Here is a 25,523-nt window from a genome sequence, read left to right as displayed (position 1 = left end):
TGCTCCAAAACCGCCATAAAAAAAGCCAGACTACGTTTCCAACTGCACATGGGGACAAAGATCGTACTTTTTGGAGAAATGTCTCTGGTCTGATGAAACAAAAATAGAACTGTTTGGCCATAATGACCATCGTTATGTTTGGAGGAAAAAGGGGGAGGCTTGCAAGCCGAAGAAACACCATCCCAACCGTGAAGCACGGGGGTGGCAGAATCATGATGTGGGGTTGCTTTGCTGCAGGAGGGACTGATGCACTTCACAAAATAGATGGCATCATGACGAAATTGAAAATTATGTGGATATATGAAGCAACATCTCAAAGACATCAGTCAGGAAGTTAAATCTTGGTCGAAAATGGGTCTTCCAAATTGACAATGACCCCAAACATACTTCCAAAGTTGTGGCAAAATGGCTTAAGGAAACAAAGTCAAGGTATTGGAGTGGCCATCACACAGCCCTGACCTTAATCCTATAGAAAATTTGTGCCAAAACGGGTTCCAAAAAATGGTGCACAATTGTGTAGTACGTCATCCATTTCGTATGATATGTTACATCCTGAAAAGTCTTTTGCAATTCGTATGACATGTTACAAATTCCAATTCGTACAATATGTTATGAATTTTGTAAGCGCTTAAGATCCCGGACTGCATCTTTAATAAAGATACTATTTATTTTTCATGATGATTAATTTTGTGTTTCTATATGAGTCCCTGGGAAGCCAGCAGTGTAGTCACTTCAGCCATGTTGTGCTGTTGCTTGTCCATTCTTGACCAATTATAGGCTGATTGTGCTTTCATTAAAAGCGCGCAGCGGTCAGCAGGACCACATCCATAACTCCAAACTCCATCTGGTGAAAAGGAAGAAGACCCATGCTGTCCACCCACACCTAGGTCAAGTCACGCATCTGCCAAACAGGGCTGAAATTCAATTTATTCCTTAACTCAAATCATCATTACAGGCTAAACATATTCATCAGAAGACAATATTGCTCTCATTTTTAATTTAGACAGTCACTGAGGTTGTTTCCTTCACAGAAATGTTTACATAGTCATGACTTTAGTCTTCAGTTTTGTAGAGGTCCACCCCCCCCCCCCCACCACACACACAACACACACACACACACACACACACACACACACAACATAAAATGCACCCTATTACCCAGATTATCAACTGGAAATCCACCAGCCCTCTTTGCACCATTCTTACACTGCAATCCCCAGAATACAACCACTCATCTAATGAGTGCAACAACAGCTTGCTACAAAATGTGATAGGAGGGAACCATCTGTATCTCAATCTCCTTCAAAAGCATCCAACTCACAACCCTAAAGTACATGATGACAGGTACCCGAGTAGGGACACGGATTACAGCTGTTCTGTTCTTCAAACACTCAATCTGACACTCAAATAAAATAACATCTTATCTGTTACTTGCTTCGTAAACAACAGGTGTAGACTAACAGTGAAATGCTTACTTAAGGGCCCTTCCCAACAATGCAGAGAGAAAAAGGAAAAGTAATTGACAAATAGAACAATTATAACACTAGGAATAAATACGCAATGAGTAATGATAACTTGGCTATATACACGGGGTACCAGAACCGAGTCGACGTGCAGGGCTATGAGGTAATTGAGGTAGATATGTACAGTGCCCTCCACTTATTGGCATCGTTGGTAAACATGAGCAAGACAGTCTGTAAAAAAATATATATTTGCTGTTTATCCTCTTGGTGTTTCATTCAAAATACTCACAAAAAGTAAAATGAAGTAAAAAAAATGTAATGTGAAGTAAATTAAATTTAAAAAATTCTCCAAAACACCCCTAGAAATTCTTATGAGTAAAATCTAACTGAAGTATATTCCCATGCATATTTTACGTTTTAAATTCACCTGAGAGATTAGAAATACTTAAGTGTTAAACCATGACTTCCTGTTTCACTGGGGTATAAATATGAGGTGACATACAGGCCAAGTTCCCATAGTCAACCATCACTATAGGAAAGACCCAAGAAAACAGTACTAATGTGCGACAAAAGGTTGTTGAGCTGCACAAATCAGGAAATGGCTATGAGAAAATAGCTCAACAGTTGAAAATGCCCATTTCCACTATCAGGGCAATAATTAAGAAGTTTAAAGCAACTGGAGATGTCAACCGTCGGCCTGGAAGAGGACGTGTGTCTATATTGACCCCACGCACAGTGAGGAGGATGGTAACAGTGGCAAAAAAAAAATCWGGGATCACAGCTGGAGAATTGCAGACGTTAGTTGGATCTTGGGATCAGAAAGACTCCAGAACTACGATCAGACGCCACCTACGTAACCACAAGTTGTTTGGGAGGGTTGCCATAAAAAAGCCTTTGCTGTCATCAAACAACAAACACAAGCGCCTACAGTTTGCCAAACATTACTGGAACTTTCAATGGGAACGGGTTCTATGGTCAGATGAGACCAAAATATAGCTTTTGGAAACACACAGAGGTGGATTTGGCGTAGACAGAAAGTTAGCCATGCAGAAAAGTACCTCATCCCACTGTGAAGTATGGTGGTGGATCTTTAATGTTGTGGGACTGTCTTTCTTCCAAAGGCCCTGGACAACTTGTTAGGATACATAGTATCATGGACTCCATCAAGTACCAGCAGATATTACATCCAAACCTGACTGCCTCTTCTAAGAAGCTTAAACTGGGCCTTGGTTGGATCTTCCAGCAGGACAATGAACCAAAGCACACCTCAAAATCAACACAAAAATGCTTCTCTGACCACAGAATCAAGGTTGCCATGGCCAACCCAGTCCCCTGGCCTAAACCCCATAGAAAACCTGTGGGATGAGCTGAAGAGGACAGTCCACAAGCATAGAGAGAATCTGTATTGAGGAATGGTCTCAGATCCCTTGCCATGTGTTCTCCAACCTCATTACACATTATAGGAGAAGACTCAGAGCTGTTATCTTGGCAAAGGGAGGTTGCACACAGTATTGAATGAAGGGGTGACAATAATAAACACATATTTTAGAAAAATATTTATTTTATGTGAAGAATATATTTTTTCTTTCAATTATTTTACTTTTAATTAAAGTTAGATTTTTGTGAATATTTTCAAAGAAAGACCAAGAGGATAAACAATAAAGATTTTTTTTACATCCTGTTTTGCTCATACAGTTGAAGTCGGAAGTTTACATACACCTTATCCAAATACATTTAAACTCAGTTTTTCACAATTCATTGTCCATTTGGAAGACCCATTTGCAACCAAGCTCTAACTTCCTGACTGATGTCTTGAGATGTTGCTTCAATATATCCACATAATTTTCAATTCCTCATGATGCCATCTATTTTGTGAAGTGCACCAGTCCCTCCTGCAGCAAAGCACCCCCACAACATGATTCTGCCACCCCCGTGCTTCACGATTGGTATGGTGTTCTTCGGCTTGCAAGCCTACCCCTTTTTCCTCTCCTTCCTGAGCGGTATGACGGCTGCGTGGTCCCATGGTGTTTATACTTGCGTACTATTGTTTGTACAGATGAAGGTGGTACCTTCAGGCGTTTAGAAACTGCTCCCAAGGATGAACCAGACTTGTGGAGGTCTACCATTTTTTTCTGAGGTCTTGGCTGATTTCTTTAGATTTTCCCATGATGTCAAGCGAAGAGGCACTGAGTTTGAAGGTAGGCCTTGAAATATATCCACAGGTACAAACCTCAAATTGACTCAAATTATGTCAATCAGCCTATCAGAAGCTTCTAAAGCCATGACATCGTTTTCTGGAATTTTCCAAGCTGTTTAAAGGCAGTCAACTTAGTGTATGTAAACTTCTGACCAACTGGAATTGTGATACTGTGAATTATAAGTGAAAGAATCTGTCTGTAAACAATTGTTGGAACATTTACTTGTGTCATGCACAAAGTATATGTCCTAACTGACTTGCCAAAACTATAGTTTGTTTACAAGAAATGTGGGGAGTGATTGGAAAACGAGTTTGAATGACTCCAACCTAAGTGTATGTAAACTTCCGACTTCAACTGTATTTACCAAGGGTGCCAATATTAGTGGTGGGCACTGTACATATAGGTAGGGTTAAAGTGACTAGGAAACAGGATAGATAATAAACAGTAGCAGCAGCACATGTGATGAGTCAAAAGACTTAGTGCAAAAAGGGTCAATGCAAATAGTTAAATACTTAACCAATAGCTACCTGGACTAACTATTTAGCAGTTATGGCTTGGGGGTAAAAGCTGTTCAGGGTCCTGTTGGTTCCAGACTTGGTGCATCGGTACCACTTGCCGTCTGGTAGCAGAGAGAACAGTCTATGACTTGGGTGTCTGGAGTCATTGACAATTTTCAGGGCCTTCCTCTGACACTGCCTGGTATACAGGTCCTGGATGGCAGGGAGCTCGGCCCCAGTGATTTGCTGGGCCGTACGCACTACCGTCTGTAGCACCTTGTGATGATGCAGCCAGTCAAGATGCTCTCAATGGTGCAGCTGTATAACTTTTTGAGGATCTGAGGGCCCATACTGAATCTTTTCAGCCTCCTGAGAGGGAAGAGGCGTTTATCGCGACTGTCTTGGTGTGTGTGGCCCATGATTGGGGTGTGTAGACCATTCCTTAATGATGTGGACCCCGAGGAACTTGAAGCGCTCGACCTGCTCCACTACAGCTCCGTCGATGTGGACATGCGCGACCCTTCATTTCCTGTAGTCCACGAACAACTCCTTTGTCTTGCTAACATTGAGGGAGAGGTTGTTGTCCTGGCACCACATTGCCAGGTCTCTGACCTCTTCCCTGTAGGCTGGCTCATCGTCATCGGTGATCAGGCGTACCACCATCGAGTCATCTGCAAACTTAATGATGGTAATGGAGTCGTGCGTGGCCACACAGTCATGGGTGAACAGGGAGTAAAGGAGTGGACTAAGCACACACCGCTGAGGGGCACCTGTGTTGAGGGTCAGCACGGCAGATGTGGTGTTGCCTACCCTCAACACCTGGGTGTGGCCCGTCAGGAAGTCCAGGATCCAGTTGCAGAGGGAGGTGGTTAGTCCCAGGTTCCTTAGCTTAGTGATGAGCTAGGAGGGCACTATGGTATTAAATGCTGAGCAATAGCCAATGAACAGCATTATCACGTAGGTGTTCCTTTTGTCCAGGTGGTAAAGGGCAGTGTGGAGTGCAATAGAGATTGCATCATCTGTGGATCTGTTGGGGCGGTATGCGAATTAGAGCGGGTCCAGGTTGTCTGGGATGCAGTGGCAGTCGGTGCCATTTAAGATGAGGGAGGATTAACATGGCCTTATTTCTATTGCAGCATATTGGATGACTGTCATTCATACTCCTTTCACCCAGTTCAATGTAACAGCGATAGGCTTAGGTTACTACATGATACTCTAATTTTCTCTGTACCCATCATGAGGTTGCTACAACCTAGTCTAGGAAGCAAAGTTTACAACGTAGGTTGACAGATCAAGATCATTTTGAGTAATCAAGGTGACAGTGACACATTCAATACTGTCTTGCACACTCTTGCCTGCATCTAGCTGATCTAGGGTGTAATCTTAAGTCTAACAAGACTTTCTATCGCACAAATTCAGGTATATTTATCCCCACTTCCGTTTGAGAAACGTTTTTCAACAGTATCAGTGCAATGAATACACCCCTGATCATGCCCACACAGTTCACTTTCATAACAGCCACATACAAACAGTTTGTTATATATATATAATTCCTTCTCACATCTATCTACGCGCTCTCCTCCTCTCAACTTTTCCCTTCGCTTGTGGACTTGTGCACAACATATCAGCTGTCTGTGACCAGGTGAAAAAACCTTTCCAAGCCAAACCGTCATATCATGACCACGAACCACTACAACACAGCCTACATTGTTGTCACATCGTAGTCAACATAACTAATAGAACWAACACATTAGTAAACCCGCTACAATCATGTAGTACAGTGTATAGTCAGCAGCAAGCAGATTAGCTGTTACACCGGCGGGCCCGGGTGAAAATACATTTATAAAACAAAAAGCTTACCTTGACTTGGAAGAGTTCCAGGGTTGGATAGCCATAGCTATCTAGCTAACATAGCATCCCTTTCTGTTTGAGCCGGGTGTTTGAGTATGCTAAAATAGCTAGCTGCATTCGATGCTAGCTAAGTAAGTGAAAGTTAAAAAAAAATATACTATGAAATATAGAGCTCTCTCTATATCTTGCTTATTAATTTTGGAAGAAATTCATTTATTGCCTTTCTCTCTCTTTGAGTCAACTACTCACCACATTTTATTCACTGCAGTGCTAGCTAGCTGTAGCTTATGCTTCCAGTACTAGAGTCATTCTCTGCTCCTTTGATTGGGATGACAACATGTCAGTTCATGCTACAAGAGCTCTGATAGGTTGGAGGATGTCCCCAGGAAGTTGTCACAAGTACTGTATAAGTCTATGGAAAAGGGTGAGAACCATGAGCCTCCTAGGTTTTGTATTAAAGTCAATGTACCCAGAGGAGGACATAAGCTAGCTTTCTTCCGGCTACACCATGTTGCTACCCTACAGAGTACTGCTGAGGCTACTGTAAAACTTCATTGCAAAACAGTGTGCTTTTAATCCATTTTTGGTGACGTGAATATATTTAGTATAGTTTTATCTAAAAAGGATCACTTTTAATGTTTCACAATTTTACTTTTATAAAATTTACTGAGGAGGAAGTTCCTCCCCTTCCTCCTATGAGGAGCCTCCACTGCGGGATGATGGTGTTGATGTGAGCCATGACCAGCCTTTCAAAGCTTTTTATGGCCACAGATGTGAGTGCTACAGGGCGGTAGTCATTTAGGCAGGTTACCTATWATTWTTTTTTTACACCTTTATTTAACTAGGAAAGTCAGTTAAGAACACATTCTTATTTTCAATGACGGCCTAGGAACGGTGTGTTAACTGCCTTGTTCAGGGGCAGAACGACAGATTTTTACCTTGTCAGCTCAGGGATTCAATCTTGCAACCTTACGGTTAACTAGTCCAACGCTCTAACCACCTGCCTCACGAGGAGCCTGCCTGTTAKGCGAATGCAGTAAGAAGCTAAGGTAAGTTGCTAGCTAGCATTAAACTTATCTTATAAAAAACAATCAATCAATCATAATCACTAGTTATAACTACACATGGTTGATGATATTACTAGTTTATCTAGCGTGTCCTGCGTTGAATATAATCGATGCGGTGCGCATTCGCGAAAGAGGACTGTCGTTGCTCCAACGTGTACCTAACCATAAACATCAATGCCTTTCTTAAAATCAATACACAGAAGTATATATTTTTAAACCTGCATATTTAGCTAAAAGAAATCCATGTTGGCAGGCAACATTAACCAGGTGAAATTGTGTCACTTCTCTTGCGTTTATTGCACGCAGAGTCAGGGTATATGCAACAGTTTGGGCCGCCTGGCTCATTGCGAACTGATTTGCCAGAATTTCACGTAATTATGACATAACATTGAAGGTTGTGCAATGTAACAGGAATATTTAGACTTAGGGATGCCACCCGTTAGATAAAATACGTAACGGTTCCGTAATTCACTGAAACTAATAAACGTTTTGTTTTCGAGATGATAGTTTCCGGATTCGACCATATTAATGACCTAAGGCTCGTATTTCTATGTGTTATTATGTTATAATTAAGTCTATGATTTGATAGAGCAGTCAGACTGAGCGATGGTAAGCACCAGCAGGCTCGTAAGCATTCATTCAAACAGCACTTTCGTGCATTTTGCCAGCAGCTCTTCGCAATGCTTCAAGCATTGCGCTGTTTATGACTTCAAGCCTATCAATTCCCGAGATTAGGCTGGTGAAACCGATGTGAAATGGCAAGCTAGTTAGCGGGGTGCGCGCTAATAGCGTTTCAAACGTCACTCGCTCTGAGACTTGGAGTAGTTGTTCCCCTTGCTCTGCATGGGTAACGCTGCTACGAGGGTGGTTGTTGTCGATGTGTTTCTGGTTCGAGCCCAGGTAGTGGCGAGGAGAGGGATGGAAGCTATACTGTTACACTGGCAATACTAAAGTGCCTATAAGAACATCCAATAGTCAAATGTATATGAAATACAAATCGTATAGAGAGAAATAGTCCTATAATTCCTACAATAACTACAACCTTAAACTTCTTACCAGGGAATATTGAAGACTCATGTTAAAAGGAACCACCAGCTTTCATATGTTCTCATGTTCTGAGCAAGGAACTTAAACGTTAGCTTTCTAACATGGCACATATTGCACTTTTACTTTCTTCTCCAACACTTTTTTTGCATTATTTAAACCAAATTTAACATTTTTCATTATTTATTTGAGGCTAAATTGATTTTATTGATGTATTATATTAAGTTAAAATAAGTGTTCATTCAGTATTGTTGTAATTGTCATTATTACAAATAAATAAATAAAAATCGGCCGATTAATCGGTATCGGCTTTTTTTGGTCCTCCAATAAATCGGTATCGGCGTTGAAAAATAATAATCGGTCGACCTCTAGTCCAAACACACCAAGACAGTCCTGAAGAGGGCACGACAACAACTTTTCCCCCTCAGGACACTGAAAGGATTTGGCATGGGTCCCCAGATCCTCTTTTCTTTTTTTTTTTTTACAGCTGCACCATCAAGAGCATCCTGACTGGTTGCATCACTGCCTGGTATAGCAACTGCTCAGCATTCGACCATAAGGCGCTACAGAGGGTAGTGCGTACGGCCCAGTACATCAACGGGGCCAAGCTCCTGCCATCCATGACCTATATACTAGGCGGTGACAGAAAAAGGTCCAAAATGTCCAGTCACCCAAGTCATGGACTGTTCTCTCTGCTACCGCACGGCAAGCGATACCGTAGCACCAGGTCTAGGTCCAAAAGGCCCCAAGCCATAAGACTGCTGAACAATTAATAAAATGGCCACCCGGACTATTTACTTTATCTATGCATAGTCACTTTACCCCTACCTACATGTACAAATTACCTCGACAAACCTGTACCTCCGCACATTGACTCCGTACCTGTACCCCCTGTATAGCCTAGTTATTGTTATTTATCGTGTTACTTTTTATTTTATTTTTTACTTTAGTTTATTTAGTAAATATTTTCTTAACTATTTCTTGAACTGCATTGTAGGCTTGTAAGTAAACATTTCACGGTAAGGTCTACTACACCTGTTGTATTCGGCGCATGTGACAAATACAAATTGATTTGATTTGATTAACAGGAGCAATTAGGGTTAAGTGCATTGCTCAATGACACATCTACAGATTTGTCACCTAGTAGGCTTGGGGATTCAAACCAGCAACCTTTTGGTTAATGTCCCAATGCTCTTAACTGCAAGGCTACCTGCCGTCCTTGGCCAGCGTCCTGTGTGTGTGGCAACTGAATGGTTAATCCTGGACAGACAAAAGCCTGGATGATGACTTAAGACATCCTGAAGGGCTCACTACACCTTCCATTGAACCCAGTATGACTGACATGTGAACCCCCTCTTTAAAGGCCACCATCGTCCTATTATTCTGGCTGCCTACTTCTCAGCCCACCCTCTCCATTCAATAATGATCAATAGCTATCCATTCCATTCTCATGATACAATATGATTGCCGTTAGCACAGTACCTTGGTAGTCACACTCATCTATTGTTCTGCCTCCATAGTGCCCTTCACACCACCCACACTATTTCTCCATCTCACAATGGTCATATTTTTTTGCAGTATTCATTCCAGTCCTCTTTCCTGCTTGGATTAAAGAGTATTCAATCCCACACTAAACTGTGCTTTTCTGTGACAGGTGCCTATTCATCTAATAACCCTGGAAAGTGGATGGATTTTCCAGGGGTTTAAAGTAAGGCTGATTTCACAGCACACTTTTACAATTTCAACCCATTAGAATTTAATGGGAAGCAAGCCTCAAATCAAAGCATCAAAAAGGTGTTAAAAGTTGACACTGCACCTCAAGTCACCTCTCAGACCTAGAGAAAGGAGTGAAACTGAGAAATCTCCATCAGTGAAAGTGTTAGTGTTAAGACAAATGTCTGGTAAAGGACATGAGAGGAAGCTCTTATCTCACCTGGCAGGCATTGTAGAGGAGCTGGTGCTCAAACTTCTTGATGCCCAGGATGGACTGGAACATCTCGTAGAGCTGGTCCTTACTGAGGATGAGCTCTGAGGCTGCACTGGCCGTCATCCGCTGCTGGTGCTTCCTGGGGTCATCCTCTCCGCGGTAGATTGTGTCAAACTTGGCCATCCAGGAGCTGAGCACTGTCTCCTTACTTAGGCCGTCGATCTCCGGCAGGCTACGGACACGCTTCTCAATGTGCTTCTTGAAAACCTCCCGCGAGTCACTGGCCGAGCAGCCTCCGCTCTGGACCATCCGGGACACACGGTCACTCTTCAGGAATATCTGTGGTCACAGTTAAGAGCAGAGATGGGGGATTAAGCATGTGGTTTAAGTATTAAAAAGGCAGGAAGAACATACAGGAAGAACATACAGTTTGGTTGTGAGGTTGGGATGAATTTTATTTCAACTCAATTTCTGAATTGGAAATTGCCCATTATTTTCTGTGAGACATTCTCCCCTGCATCTGCGTAAAGAAGCCCTGGTGGCAGCCTGACATGTCTTTGCTTCTGGAGGGAAGTGAAATGTCTAAAGTACTGCTTCTCTTTGAGGATTTGCTGCAGCTTGGTCTTTCTGTCTTCATGATGAAGGTGCAGAGGAAAATAAATGATTGTAGTTTCAATTAAATCTGCCATTGTTGTGCTTATCTGTTCAATCCCAAACTGCACATTTATTTTCCCACAATTCTCACAAAGCAATTTTCCATGCCAAGGGGTGTGGATTTTTATTTTTATTTTTTATTTTACRGTTATTTTACCAGGTAAGTTGACTGAGAACACGTTCTCATTTGCAGCAACGACCTGGGGAATAGTTACAGGGGAGAGGAGGGGGATGAATGAGCCAATTGTACATATGTCCCATATGTCTGGCTGACTCAGATGTTGGCCCTCTCTCTACCATGCAGCCTCCTTATGGTTCACGGTGACAGGCTCACTGTTCCCAATCAGTGCCTAACGCAGGGTGAAGACTGAGGGCCATCGCCTCTGAGGCTGGATGGACATACAGATACACAGACATGTATCATCCTCGGGCACTTGCAACTTTTCTGAAACAGCAGCAGTGCTCTCAGTGGGCCAAAAATAAGGGAACATTGCACAAATGGGAGTGTTGAAGATAGAACTGCTGATATAAACAATAAAATTGAAATGTTGGCTAGAATATTTTTTTTTTATGTAGCTTAATCCTAAATTCTGCCAAGGAAGAGCACCCAGGTCTCCTCCAGGCTCTAGGGCAGGTGGGGATGTGGGGAGTGTGTAAGCATCCAGAACACAGTCAGTAAGAGCATTGGGCTTTAATTGAATTGGAAAACCAGCTTTAGCTGGGTGTTGAGTAATGAAGCATTTCAATTCACAAATTTAGGCTGATTGAAGTGTTGTATCAATTAATTCTGCAGGCAGAGCAAATCTCATTTACTTTTGTCTCATTTTCTGTAACTGTTTGGAAGCTTTGAGATAGTGTTTCGAACATCGTTCTTCTGTGATTTCAGAGTTGTCAAGGCAGACATATTGAAAGGGATGGATAGTCATATTCTTGTATTTATTTTTTGGGTACTTTTCACCCCTTTTTCTCCCCAATTTCATGTTATCCAATTGGTAGTTACAGTTATGGCCCATCGCTGCAACTCCTGTACGGACTCGGGAGAGGTGAAGGTCGAGAGCCATGCATCCTCCGAAACACAAACCGGCTAAGCCGCAGTGCTTCTTGACACACTGCTCGCTTAACCCGGAAGCCAGCCGCACCAATGTGTCAGAGGAAACACTGTACAACTGGCGACCGAAGCCAGAGTGCATGCAACCGGCCCACCACAAGGAGTCGCTAGAGTGCGTTGGGACAAGGACATCCCGGCCGGCCAAACCTCCTACCTAACCCAGACGACGCTGGGCCAATTGTGCACCACCTCATGGGTTTCCCGGTCGCAGTCAGCTGCAACACAGACGCTGCGATGCCTTAGACCGCTGCGCCACTCGGTAGGCCCCGGATAGGCATACTCAAAGCTACTTTTCTGGAGCATAAGATGTCCAAGGATTCAGCTTAGCACCTCACATAGCCTCTGTCTGAACTATTAATATTTTAGAGGCCTATTTTGGGAAGTCCAATTCATTTGAATCTGTCAGATGCAGGGGGAAAACATTAATAAGACTGCCTGAGGGAAGCAGCTGTCTGTGTGTTCCACATCATTTACCAGACCAAAGGTGAGTCATCTCCTCAAACATCCAGACGATTTGGTTCGTCCGCAGAGGACTATTAAAACTACAGAATAATCATTGGTGAATACAAATCAACAGATAACACAATCCAGAACCACACCAAACACACACACACACACACACACACACACACACACACACACACACACACACACACACACACACACACACACACACACACACACACACACAACACACACACACACACACACACACACACACACACCGAGAGAGTAGGGCCTCACATCATAGTAGCTCTGGACTGCATTGATGAAGGCCTCGTCTGCCACTATCTGGGTGTCACCACTGAGGAAAGCCTGGAAACGCTCCTTCACTGTCTGTAACTGCTGCTTACTGATCTGAGAGAGGAGACAGACAGACAGACAGACAGAGACAGAGACAGAGACAGAGACAGAGACAGAGTATTAGGAATCATGGTAACATTAAGTTAGCTCATAGGTTTCATATTACTTCACTTCAAACATTTATTGTCACAGTCCCCTTATAAAATGAATAAGTTCATATCAATGTTGAATATACAGTAAAAAAAATGTTGTCTTTCTTCACTTAACACAACTCCTCTTTTTGGATCCTCTTTGCATGCATAGATCTTTCTTCTTCAGTGCTAAATTGAAACATGGCCTCCCGTTTAAACCGTGTTTTCCTCTAACATCCTCAACACACAAATAATTTAACTGCCCTGCGCAGCCCCGGTCCCAGCACTCATATCTCAGTCCTCCCGTTACCAATTACACATTTCCTGGTTCCATCTCATGCTGTTTTTAACATCCGTGTCGTTCCACCAATTCGATGCCTTTTAAGATGTGTAACTTTGTAAGAAAAAAAATCTGATTTTACCAAATGGTTACATTCTGTCATAAAGGGCACATTGGCAACTTAATAAAAAACACATTTTCCATCACAAGAAGTTAAATAAATAAAAAYCATACCATAGTAAATGCCTGTTAAGTGCCAAATAAAGTAGCAGGGTTGACAATTGCATCTTAAATCAAACAAAAATCCCCTTGTGACAGTGGAAATGGAAGCACATTTCTAGTCAACCTAGCTGTAGGTAACAGGGTTGACATGTTATGCTCGACCCGCTTAGGTTTCTACCACAAAACACCAGAATATTGCCAAAAAGAGTAGATCCAGCTCACCTGCTTTAACACTATGATTTGACTATTAGATGTWTKTTTTCWAAAATGTTTTAAAGGAATAGTTTCACCACATTAAAACAAGATTTCAGTTCACTTAACATTGTTGAACTTAAAATAAGGGACAGGTTTTTTTTWACCTTAAAAGGAATCACMAATAACATAAATAAGTGGTGGAAAAAGTACCCAATTGTTATACTTGGGTAAAAGTAAAGATACACTAATAGAAAATGACTCAAGCAAAAGTGAAAGTCACCCAGTAAAATACTACTTGAGTAAGAGTCTAAAATGATTTTGTTTTAAATATACYTATGTATAGAAAGTAATTTGTAATTGCTAAAATATACTTAAGTATCAAAAGTAAAAGTATAAATCATTTCATATTCCTGATATTAAGCAAACAAGATGTGGCCATTTTATTTTTATTTACAAATAGCCAGGGGGACACTCAGACATCATTTACAAAACGAAGCGTGTCTTTAGTGAGTCCGCCAGATCAGAGGCAGTAGGGAAGACCAGGGATGTTCACTTGATAAGTGCATGAATTTGACCATTTTCCTGTCCTGCTAAGCATTCAAAATGTAAATAGTACTTTTGGGTGTCAGGGAAAATGTATGGAGTACATAGTACATTATTTTCTTTAGGAATGTATTGAAGTAAAAGTTGTAAAAAATATAAATAGTCAAGTAAAGTACAGATACCCCCCAAAAATACTTAAGTAGTACTTTAAGTATTTTTTGTTATGTACTTTACACCACTGCATTAAATAAATAATAATCTTCAGAAATMTCTTTGTCAAAGCAACAAAATAACTAGGGCTTTACAATCATCGTGAAAACTTGGGAGAAATTTTGGGGTTAAAATCATCCTGTGTCATAGGATTTCAAATGCAGATTTTTGCCACATTAGCAAGTGTTTATTCATATAAAAAAAATAGGATTTATTGAATTCTCCATGTGGTCTATATTGAAGGGCACTTAATTGAACAGGCTTTTAAAATGCAATATTGCTGCACAATTTCTACTTGAAATATCAAAGGGATGCAAAGGTTACTCATTTCATGGAACGACCCATCCACATCTTTATTTGTAAACTTCAGGGCTTTTATGACAAAAAAAATGCCACCTTAATTCTGGATTACAGCCCTCGCCAACATTTTAAAAACTGGGGTCTCTTAACTGACAGTAACAATGAGGAGGTTTATTGCATATTGCATAGGACTGATATATAGGCTATAAATAAATGATTGGGTATTAAAGATGTTCAAATATAGATAGGAAATGAGTTTGGACTGATGTTGCCACAGTAATACTGCACAAGTCACTTGTGCAAATGTACACTCAGTTTATTAGTTATACCACCCCGTTCATGAAAATGGTTCATTCCTACAGACAGACAYTGAGTCATGTGAACCTGGCTTGCTATATAAAGTAGGCAGACAGGCATAGAGGCATACAGTTACTGTTAGATTGAACATTAGAATGGGCAAAACGAGTGACCTAAGCGACTATGAGCGTGGTATGATCGTTGGTGCCAGGCACGCCAGTTCCAGTATCTCAGAAACGGCTGGCCTCCTGAGCTTATCACACACGACAGTGTCTAGGGTTTACCGAGAATGGTGCGACAAACAAAAAACATCCAGTCAGCAGCAGTCCTTTGGGCAAAAACAGCTCGTTGATGAGAGGTCCAAGGACCGTTCATGGCAAGAATCTTGCAAGCTAACAGACAGGCCACAAACAAGCAAATAACAGTGCAGTACAACAGGGAGTGCATAACGGCATTGGGGAACGCACAACTCGTCAGTCAGTCCGTGTCTCGGATGGGCTACTGAAGCAGACGACCACACCGGGTTCCACTCCTATTAGCTAAAAACAAGAACAAGTGGCTCCAGTGGGAACGCGATCACCAACACTGGACAACTGAGGAGTGGAAAAACATCACCTGGTCTGATGAATCCCGGTTCCTGTTGCGTCATGCTGATGGTAGTCAGGATTTGGCGTAAGCAGCATGAGTCCATGGCACCATCCTGCCTGGTGTAAACGGTACAGGCTGGTGACGGTGGTGTAATGGTGTGGGGAGCATTTTCCTGGCACACGTTAGGTCCTTTGATACCAATTGAGCAACGTTTCCATACCCAAAATAATTCAGGCTGTTCTGGAGTCAAATGGGGGTCCGACCCAGTACTAGATGGGTGTACCTAATAAACTGCCCAGCCTCTCTCCATCCCAAGCTAAACACACAGGCTGGTAGGAGCAGAGATAGACAAGAGAGCAGGTCTAACTGGGAGGATAGAGAAAGTGATGCAGCATAGACAGGTGACACAAGGCAGTACAGCCATAATGAAACTTTTAGGTCCTATCTAGGAATGTGATGTTGACTGAGGATAATCACCCAAACGACGTCCATCATTTATCAAAGTCTTTACCACACACTTGCAACATGTTAAGAGGAAGAGAGGGGAGGGTAGCCAACCGTTCTGTCATCATTTTGGCAAGGAACAAGATACTGTAATTCATTCAAATGTATTATCAATGCTCCCCTCATGTGGTCTCTCTCCTTTGTCCTCTACACAAGACAAACAACCAGGCAATAAGTAGAGCAGATTGGCCCCGCCCCGATCAGAAAAAATGAGGGAGCAGTGTGTCTCGGTTTCTCTTCTGTCTATGACACTAATGTCTAAAGCCACGCCCACCAACCCACCCCTGGACCTCCTCCCCCATCTGTCCCCGCCCACAGCTGTCCCAAGTTACTTTTACCGTGGTCACCATGTCACAGGCAACTCCAGGAAGCCATGTAGTGATTACCCTTAATGGGGTCAAGGTTCAGAGTTTAACATGACCTTTACACTACTAGCCTCTCTGCCGAGGGCTATACTAAAACCCTGAAATGAGGGTAATGATTATAGCACAGATTATAGTTATGGAAGTGACAAACATTCAATTGAATCTGTACAGTAGCCATCCTCATTTATCCACCATCCAACATGTAGAGAATCTCAACGTTTTTCTGAGATCTAGTGAGCTCTACTCACACACTCCAAATAAAACCTATTATCAATGAGTTCAGTTTTAGATACGCTACCAAAGAAAGGGTTAAAGTTAGCTCATATAAATGTGTGTAGCCTCAGAAACAAAGTTAATGAGATTAGTAATTTGCTAATCTTAGATAATATTAATATATTAGCAATTTCTGAGACAGGAATGTCTGCAGGGGAGGTGTTACTGTATATATTCAGAGGCATATTCCTGTAAAGGTCAGAGAGGATCTCATGACAAATGAAGTGGATGTCGTCTACCATAACGCCCTTCACTTTATCACAGGTGACAGTTTTAATACTCACCACTGTATCCTCTATTAAAAGGTTGGCTGGTACTCAATAAAGTCCTGTAGATCCCTTCATTACCCCTTTATGTTTACAAAGCTCTACTACACAAGCTACCAACTTACATACTTTTTTTGCTGAAGTATAAAAGAATAAGCTACCAAACCCGCTCGCACTCTTGAGGTCCCTCTGGTCTTGACCAATTTAGGTAAATCCTCCTTTTGTCACACCCTGATCTATTTCAGCTGTCTTTGTGCTTGTCTCCACCCTCTACAGATGTCACCCATCTTCCTAATTTTCCCCAGTGTATTTATACCTGTGTTCTCTGTTTGTCTGTTGCCAGTTTGTTTTGTTTCGTCAAGCCTACCAGTGTTTTTCTCCGCGCGCCTTTCTGTCTCTAGTTTCTGTTTTCCAGCTTTTCACCATTCTGCCTTGCTTGACGCTGAGCCTGGCTGTCGTTCTGTACCTTGTCACACCACCCTGGATTTCTGACCTATGCCTGCCCTGACCCTGAGCCTGCCTGTCGTTCTGTACCTTTCGGACTCTGCTCTGGACTACTGACGTCTGCATGCCCTTGACATGTCGTTTGCCTGCCCCCCTGTTTTTGTAGTAAACTTTTGTTACTTCGAAAGTGTCTGGGTCTTCTCCAGAGCCTTGACACCTTGAGTTTTATTGCTCCCCATTGCTGGATTAACCTGCAAAATACCTTGCGTCTTGATTCTCTGGTGCCACTAGGGCCATTCAGGACTCTGGTGATAAATTAATTAATTTAGGATTGTACTTATTTATTTAATTGTTATTTTGATTAATTGTTATTGGTTTAATTGTTGAAATTGTAATATTGTAAACCTAGTAGTTTATTTGTATCTTTATTCTTCTTATTTTATTTGGAATGTTAATTTTCTTTGATTGTGATTATGTGTGCACTCAGGGCACCATTGCGAATGAGACCCTGGTCTCAATTYGGCTTCCCTAAATAAAAGTTTAAAAAATAAGTGCTGTGGTTGCAGGTTCACATGCCTCATCGGAAGCCTCTACTTTTAAGGTAATGCTATAGGCCACCAAGTGCAAACTGTCAGTATCTGGAGTATGTGTCTGATGTTAGACACTAATAGAGAATACATTTTCTTGGTGACCTGAACATTGACTGGTTATCATCTAGTTCTCCTCTCAAGAGGAAGCTTCTAACTGTGACTAATGCCTGTAACCCAGGTTATAACTCAACCAACTACAGTGTATAACAATAGTGTTGGATCTGTGACATCCATTTGTATTGATCATATCTTCACTAATGGACATTTTATTGTTCAAAGAAATTATGCAAAAAGTGTCAAACAAGTCAGGCTGCTCAGCTGATTGGTTGACTTACTGTCAATTGAGACATTTTGTAGGTGTCGGGGGTAGGAGTCGGGGGGAGGGGCAGGTGTGCATTCGGGTTTTGGAGTTGACGTGAAATAGTTGCTGCAGTATGTCCAAACACACTTTAATAAATTCCGATCCTTGACTCCTGACTCCAAACCCCACAGATATTAGAGGAATGAATTTGGCAGAATCTGAGGGCAAGTATTTTTCTCCATATCACCTTCACCTATGTAGTGCTTTCAGATCCGGGTTGTGGTAATTGGTAATTGTGGGTGTATTTGGAACATATGTAATTGTGACCCTCCTGGTTCAAGTGTACACTACAAAGATAACATGTCATTGTTTCCTCTTAGAGAAATCTCACTCACAACAAGGGTGGGTGAGAATAGGCGCTATAATGGTCTGTGTGTCTACAGTTTCCATACTGTATGGTCCGTCTCAAGAGTGAATTCCCGCAGGAATCACATGTGCTTAATGAAGCATTTAATTGTATTGTTTACATTAGAATCCATCAACCATGGGCCTAGATTTACTAAACGCTTGCACCCGTGCAATGTTCACTACCTCCATTTCAGAGTGGAGTAAAAGACAAAACGAAGCTGAGCATTGAGCAGACTTTATTTCTTTATTTAAGTCAGTGTCCTCTAATTAAATTAACTGCGAAGTCAGTACAAGAAATCATGCACATGCCTGTGTGTAAATATTTGTAATATTTTTAAGATTGACACTTAGTACAATCTTAGGATTGATTGGTTTGTACATCCCGGATGCGAAAGAAAAGATACTCACAGAGATATTGCATATTTAAATAGATGGGTGTGTCTGTGTAATATTCTCTTCCTCCTAAGACAGTGAGGAAAAACCCTCAGGGTTCTCTATAGATGCCTGTCAGACTGAGAGACCGGCCAGCCATGGCAGCAGTCCAGAAACTACACACACCAACACACTAATACCAGGGAATTACTAAGGAAAAGATCAGTGTTCTGACTGGAGTTTGGCACACTGTGTCAGTTTTAACACATGCCTCTTCTGCCAGCCTTTTATTGATGAACAGACACAGAGCAAACAGGCACACTCCAAACATTAGATGACCAGGAAGAGAACACTCCATATTCCAAACCCTTGGGTACAGCATATACACTATATATGTGCATGAGATCATGTTGCTATTTGACATTTGATGCTGTGTTCTCCCATTAGATTAATAGCAAAGTCATAGTTCCCTAAATCTTTTACATAATACGATAAAGAAATGTAGTCATCTACCTTCCCACAGTGTATAAGCAACTCAGAGAGTTTAGACTGTTCCACTTACAAATAAACACCAACAAGGTAACTTAGTCTCTTCTCATTAACTAAAGTCCTCTCCCATGTTTTACTGTCCACTACAATCCATTCATGAAGCAGCACCATTGGCCCTAAGCCCCCAAGCCAGCTAACATCAGGCTGAGGGTTTATGTAATGCACCACATTAATGGCATGAAACTAATCATCTCTGGCACAGGATGGAATATTCCCTTGAATGATTGTTTTACTGAGCCAGCTGGCCACAACCAGCACTGACTCCTGAAAAGGCATGCTCTTTACAGGTTCACGGCACAAATATGACAATATGTATGTGTATAGTACAACTCTCATCAATGTAATGTAGGATGTATTATGAATGTCTTGTACAAACATGAACTGTATATTATACATACTTAAATGCGGATTAAGTCATGTTTTGTCAGTGTGTGTGTGTGTGTGTGTGTGTTCATAAGAGTTTAAGCATGGTCTGTATGTCTGTGCCTGGCACGTGCCTTGTATCGCTTAAGTGAGCATGTCCTGTGTATGCATTATTGTTCATCTAACGTTACAGTACATTTCCTCCCATCATTAGCACCCCGAGCGTGGCCAGAAGACAATGCTCACAGACCCAGAAGCCCACTGGGCCTGCATGTGCGTGGGTTGTGACTGACGGACCCCCACTGAAACAGAGTCCCCATTAGTCGTATGTGCGTATGTGTGCATACAGTGGGGAGAAGAAGTATTTGATACACTGCCGATTTTGCAGGTTTTCCTACTTACAAAGCATGTAGAGGTCTGTAATTTTATCATAGGTACACTTCAACTGTGAGAGACTGAATCCAAAAATTCAGAAAATCACATTGTATGATTTTTAAGTAATTAATTTGCATTTTATTGCATGACATAAGTATTTGATACATCAGAAAAGCAGAACTTAATATTTGGTACAGAAACCTTGGTTTGCAATTACAGAGATCATACGTTTCCTGTAGTTCTTGACCAGGTTTGCACACACTGCAGCAGGGATTTTGGCCCACTCCTCCATACAGACCTTCTCCAGATCCTTCAGGTTTCGGGGCTGTCGCTGGGCAATACGGACTTTCAGCTTCCCTCCAAAGATGTTCTATTGGGTTCAGGTCTGGAGACTGGCTTGGCCACTCCAGGACCTTGAGATGCTTCTTACGGAGCCACTCCTTAGTTGCCCTGGCTGTGTGTTTCGGGTCGTTGTCATGCTGGAAGACCCAGCCACGACCCATCTTCAATGCTCTTACTGAGGGAAGGAGGTTGTTGGCCAAGATCTCGCGATACATGGCCCCATCCATCCTCCCCTCAATACGGTGCAGTCGCTGTCCCCTTTGCAGAAAAGCATCCCCAAAGAATGATGTTTCCACCTCCATGCCTCACGGTTGGGATGGTGTTCTTGGGTTGTTACTCATCCTTCTTCTTCCTCCAAACACGGCGAGTGGAGTTTAGACCAAAAAGCTCTATTTTTGTCTCATCAGACCACATGACCTTCTCCCATTCCTCCTCTGGACCATCCAGATGGTCATTGGCAAACTTCAGACGGGCCGGACATGCGCTGGCTTGAGCAGGGGGACCTTGCGTGCACTGCAGGATTTTAATCCATGACGGCGTAGTGTGTTACTAATGGTTTTCTTTGAGACTGTGGTCCCAGCTCTCTTGAGGTCATTGACCAGGTCCTGCCGTGTAGTTCTGGGCTGATCCCTCACCTTCCTCATGATCATTGATGCCCCAAGAGGTGAGATCTTGCATGGAGCCCCAGACCGAGGGTGATTGACCGTCATCTTGAACTTCTTCCATTTTCTAACAATTGCGCCAACAGTTGTTGCCTTCTCACCAAGCTGCTTGCCTATTGTCCTGTAGCCCATCCCAGCCTTGTGCAGGTCTACAATTTTAGCCCTGATGTCCTTACACAGTTTCTCGGTCTTGGCCATTGTGGAGAGGTTGGAGTCTGTTTGATTGAGTGTGTGGACAGGTGTCTTTTATACAGGTAACGAGTTCAAACAGGGGCAGTTAATACAGGTAATGAGTGGAGAACAGAGTGCTTCTTAAAGAAAAACTAACAGGTCTGTGAGAGCCGGAATTCTTACTGGTTGGTAGGTGATCAAATACTTATGTCATGCAATAAAATGCTAATTAATTACTTCAAAATCATACAATGTGATTTTCTGGATTTTTGTTTTAGATTTCGTCTCTCACAGTTGAAGTGTACCTATGATAAAAATTACAGACCTCTACATGCTTTGTAAGTAGGAAAACCTGCAAAATTGGCAGGGTTTCAAATACTTGTTCTCCCCATTGTTAGTATAGTGTTGTGTGTGTGTGTGTGTGTGCATGCATACAAGCTAGTTGTGTGTGCTGTGAATAGTGTGTGTGTGTGTGTGTGTGTGTGTGTGTGTGTGTGTGTGTGTGTGTGTGTGTGTGTGTGTCTGAGGTACAATCCTCTTTTCATGTCTCCGGGAGCCGGGCTGTGTTTACTCCCACACAGAGGGCTCTGTATGGGGGTGGACACATGACAAAGAGTCCTGGTCCTCTAGGAAACTGGACCAATGCTGATAATTCCCTAGGCTGTCATTTAAGAAGTTAGACTCTATTTCTCTCCCTATCACAGCTTTTCAGAGCTCTATTACCCTGGGCCCGGTTTCCCAAAAGTATCTTAAGGTTAAGTTCATCGTTAGAATAAGATCCTATGGTTCTAAGATTAATTTAGCCTTAAGATGCCTTTTGGGAAACAGGACCCTGGTCTCTCTGATGATCATTGCCACATCTTAATGTCTCTGTTGCCTACAGAACTACATTTGGTACCCAAACAGGCTCCAGCTTACAATATTTTAAATGCATGCATTTTCACATTATCTCACAAACAAGAATATACACTACAGGGTGCAATTCCTTATAATACAGCTGAAGTCGGAAGTTTACATACACTTAGGTTGGAGTCATTAAAACTAGTTTTTCAACCACTCCACAAATTTCTTGTAAACAAACAATGGTTTTGGCAAGTCGGTTAGAAAATCTACTTTGTGCATGACACAAGTTATTTTTCCAACAATTGTTAACAGACATATTATTTCACTTATAATTCACAGTATCACAATTCCAGTGGGGCAGAAGTTTATATACACTAAGTTGACTGTGCCTTCAAACAGCTTGGAAAATGCCAGAAAATTATGTCATGGCTTTAGAAGCTTCTGGTACATTTAAGTCATTTAGCAGATGGTAGGCTAATTGATTGATAATTTGAGTCAATTGGAGGTGTACCTGTGGATGTATTTCAAGGCCTACCTTCAAACTCAGTGCCTCTTTGCTTGACATCATGGGAAAATCAAAAGAAATTAGCCAAGACCTTGGGAGCAATTTCCAAATGCCTGAAGGTACCACGTTCATCTGTACAAACAATAGTACGCAAGTATAAACACTATGAGACCACGCAGCCGTCATTCCGCTCAGGAAGGAGACGCGTTCTGTCTCCTAGAGATGGACGGAAAAGTGCAAACCAATCCCAGAACAACAGCAAAGGACCTTGTGAAGATGCTGGAGGAAACAGGTACAAAACAAAAAACTGAAAGGCCGCTCAGTAGGGAAGAAGCCACTATTCCAAAACCGCCATAAAAAAGCCAGACTACGGTTTCCAAATGCACATGGGGACAAAGATCGTACTTTTTGGAGAAATGTCCTCCGGTCTGATGAAACAAAAATAGAACTGTTTGGCCATAATGACCATCGTTATGTTTGGAGGAAAAAGGTGGAGGCTTGCAAGCCGAAGAACACCATTGCAACCGTGAAGCACGGGAGTGGCAGCATCTGGTTGTGGGGGTTATTTGCTGCAGGAGGGAACTGGTGCACATCACAAAATAGATGGCTTCATGAGGAAGGAAAATTATGTGGATATATTGAAGCCACATCTCAAGACATCAGTCAGGAAGTTAAAGCTTGGTCGCAAATGGGTCTTCCAAATGGGCAATGACCCCTACAAACCTGACTCGGTTACATCAGCTCTGTCAGGAGGAATGGTCCAAAATTCACCCAACTTATTGTGGGAAGCTTGTGGAATGCTACCCGAAACGTTTGACAGAAGTTAAACAATTTAAAGGCAATGCTACCAAATACTAATTGAGTGTATGTAAACTTCTGACCCACTGGGAATGTGATGAACGAAATAAAAGCGGAAATAAATAATTCTCTACTTTTATTCTGACATTTCACATTCTTAARTTACCTAAGACAGGGAATTTGTACTAGGATTAAATGTCAGGAATTGTGAAAACCTGAGTTTAAATGTATTTGGCTAAGGTGTATGTAAACTTCCGACTTCAACTGTACCAAGTAATGTAGCAACCTCTTCAAGAAATCTTCCTCTCTCTTACTGATAGTCAATGTATTACAGTTAGTGTTAACAGTGGTCCCAGGCGGTCGACTAAGGCAGCCCCCCGCACCTCTCTGATTCAGAGAGGTTAGGTTAATTGCAGAAAACACATTTCAGTTGAAGGCATTCAGTTGTACAACTGACTAGGTAACCCCCCCCACTTTCTGTATGGAATGGCATCTGTGGTAATGAAACTTGGTTTGGCGCTGACATCCTGAGTTAACTAGATGTGTGAGCGAATGAGAGTGAGAGGAGGTACAGAGTCCGAGAAAGGAAGAGTGTGAAAGAGGAAGAGAGCCAGTGGCGTGTATTCATGGATGCCAAGGGAAGCCAGACTTCCCCAAAAACTTGAACAAGAAAAAAATACAAAAAATCTATAAAATTATTTATCTTTTGTCTCTGTTTCATAATTTTCCTTCAATTCGTAAGAGGTTGAATGTATCTCATCGGAGAAAGCATCTCATCGGAGAAAGCATCTCAGCGAATAAAACAGCATCCCTCTGTCTCTGTYTGTGTAGGCCATCTGTCTGATGCTGTATGGTCATAAAGAGTATGACATTGTTGCAGCCCGTAGCATTGAAGGCAAGGGAAGCCAGCGAGCATTTGGCCTCCCTTGATAAAAAAAAWTATTAAATAATAGCCAATTAGCGTTGAGCTAAACTGAGTGAGCTTAACTGTGAATGGTCCTGGTGCACCAAAAAAAAAGTGTCAAGGGAAGCCAGTTTGGATTTGGCTTCACTCCAATCACATCACACGAGCAATACATCATTGACAAAAACAACTTTAATTGTTGCATCCCATTGTGTTGTTGTCCTCTGGTGGCTAGCTAGCTATCTAAAATTAGAAAATGTAGAAGGCTAATGTTAACTAGCTGACATTGCCCATGAAAGGAAGTTAGGCTAGTGAGCAAGCACTTAATCCAGGTAGCCTAGGACAACAAAAAATAAAAGCGTGTACTGTATGACAGAGACAAAGACTGTTTTGTCAACATGAAAGAGAGGAGGATAGCATTGGCGTAGGTGATTTGATGATGTTGAAATGTTCAAGTTGAAATGGTGCTGGAATAGTGGAGGCAGCTCCTGTTTACTTTGCGACTTGCAGTAACTCTCTGTGGTTCCAAATAAATAGCTGCTTAGTAGTCAGAAATGTCGGAAACATTAACTTGCTTGACCATGCTGTAGGTCATATAACTGTTTGTTACATGCAATATGCTTTGTGGACTTCACCAGACAGAGGTTGATCTCCGGTTTTGTGATGAAACAAAGGTGTGGTTGAATATATTCTGCCACTGTGATATCTTATTGTCTCTGCCTTAGGCCTATATATCACGGTGTCAAGGCATATGAACTAACAGGTTATAGAGCAAACAAAGCAATTATCACAAKACATAGGTTGTAATATGGATGTTTTTACTGGCTTGGCTGCACCAGTGATTTTACCCACACACCACTACTGGAGAGAGGAGAAAGCAGTGGACATGTCAACTTAGGGCCTGGTGTTAGTGGAGGCCATCTCTATGCCTGCCATCTGTGAGCTACAAAAACATACCTCAGTCACGAGTGTTCACGCTGCAACATACTTCACCTATCATATATGACGCTGTTTCTGCAGCCACTATGCAACTGGGACATGGAAAGGAGGGAGATGATGGATGAGGGCTGCACAACCCTCTTCCTGGAGATCTACTGTCCTGTAGGTTT

At 42.1% G+C, this 25,523-nt stretch overlaps 1 protein-coding gene across 6 annotated transcripts in view; it reads right to left on the bottom strand.

The window, feature by feature from the left end:
• Positions 1-25,523, bottom strand: part of LOC111969950 (calcium-dependent secretion activator 1-like) — a 184,002-nt gene that overhangs the window by 129,950 nt on the left and 28,529 nt on the right. For all 6 annotated transcript variants that reach the window (XM_070445576.1, XM_023996349.1, XM_023996350.1 and 3 more), the window contains exons 2-3: positions 12,554-12,667; positions 10,054-10,386 (exon numbers count right to left, since the gene is read on the bottom strand). In XM_070445576.1, coding sequence (XP_070301677.1) covers positions 10,054-10,386; positions 12,554-12,667 — 447 coding nt within the window. The remainder of the gene's footprint in view (positions 1-10,053; positions 10,387-12,553; positions 12,668-25,523) is intronic.

The sequence above is a fragment of the Salvelinus sp. IW2-2015 genome, linkage group LG11 (genome assembly GCF_002910315.2).
Source record: "Salvelinus sp. IW2-2015 linkage group LG11, ASM291031v2, whole genome shotgun sequence".
Classification (NCBI taxonomy): Eukaryota; Metazoa; Chordata; class Actinopteri; order Salmoniformes; family Salmonidae; genus Salvelinus; species Salvelinus sp. IW2-2015.
This window is presented reverse-complemented; position numbering and strand designations above follow the sequence as displayed.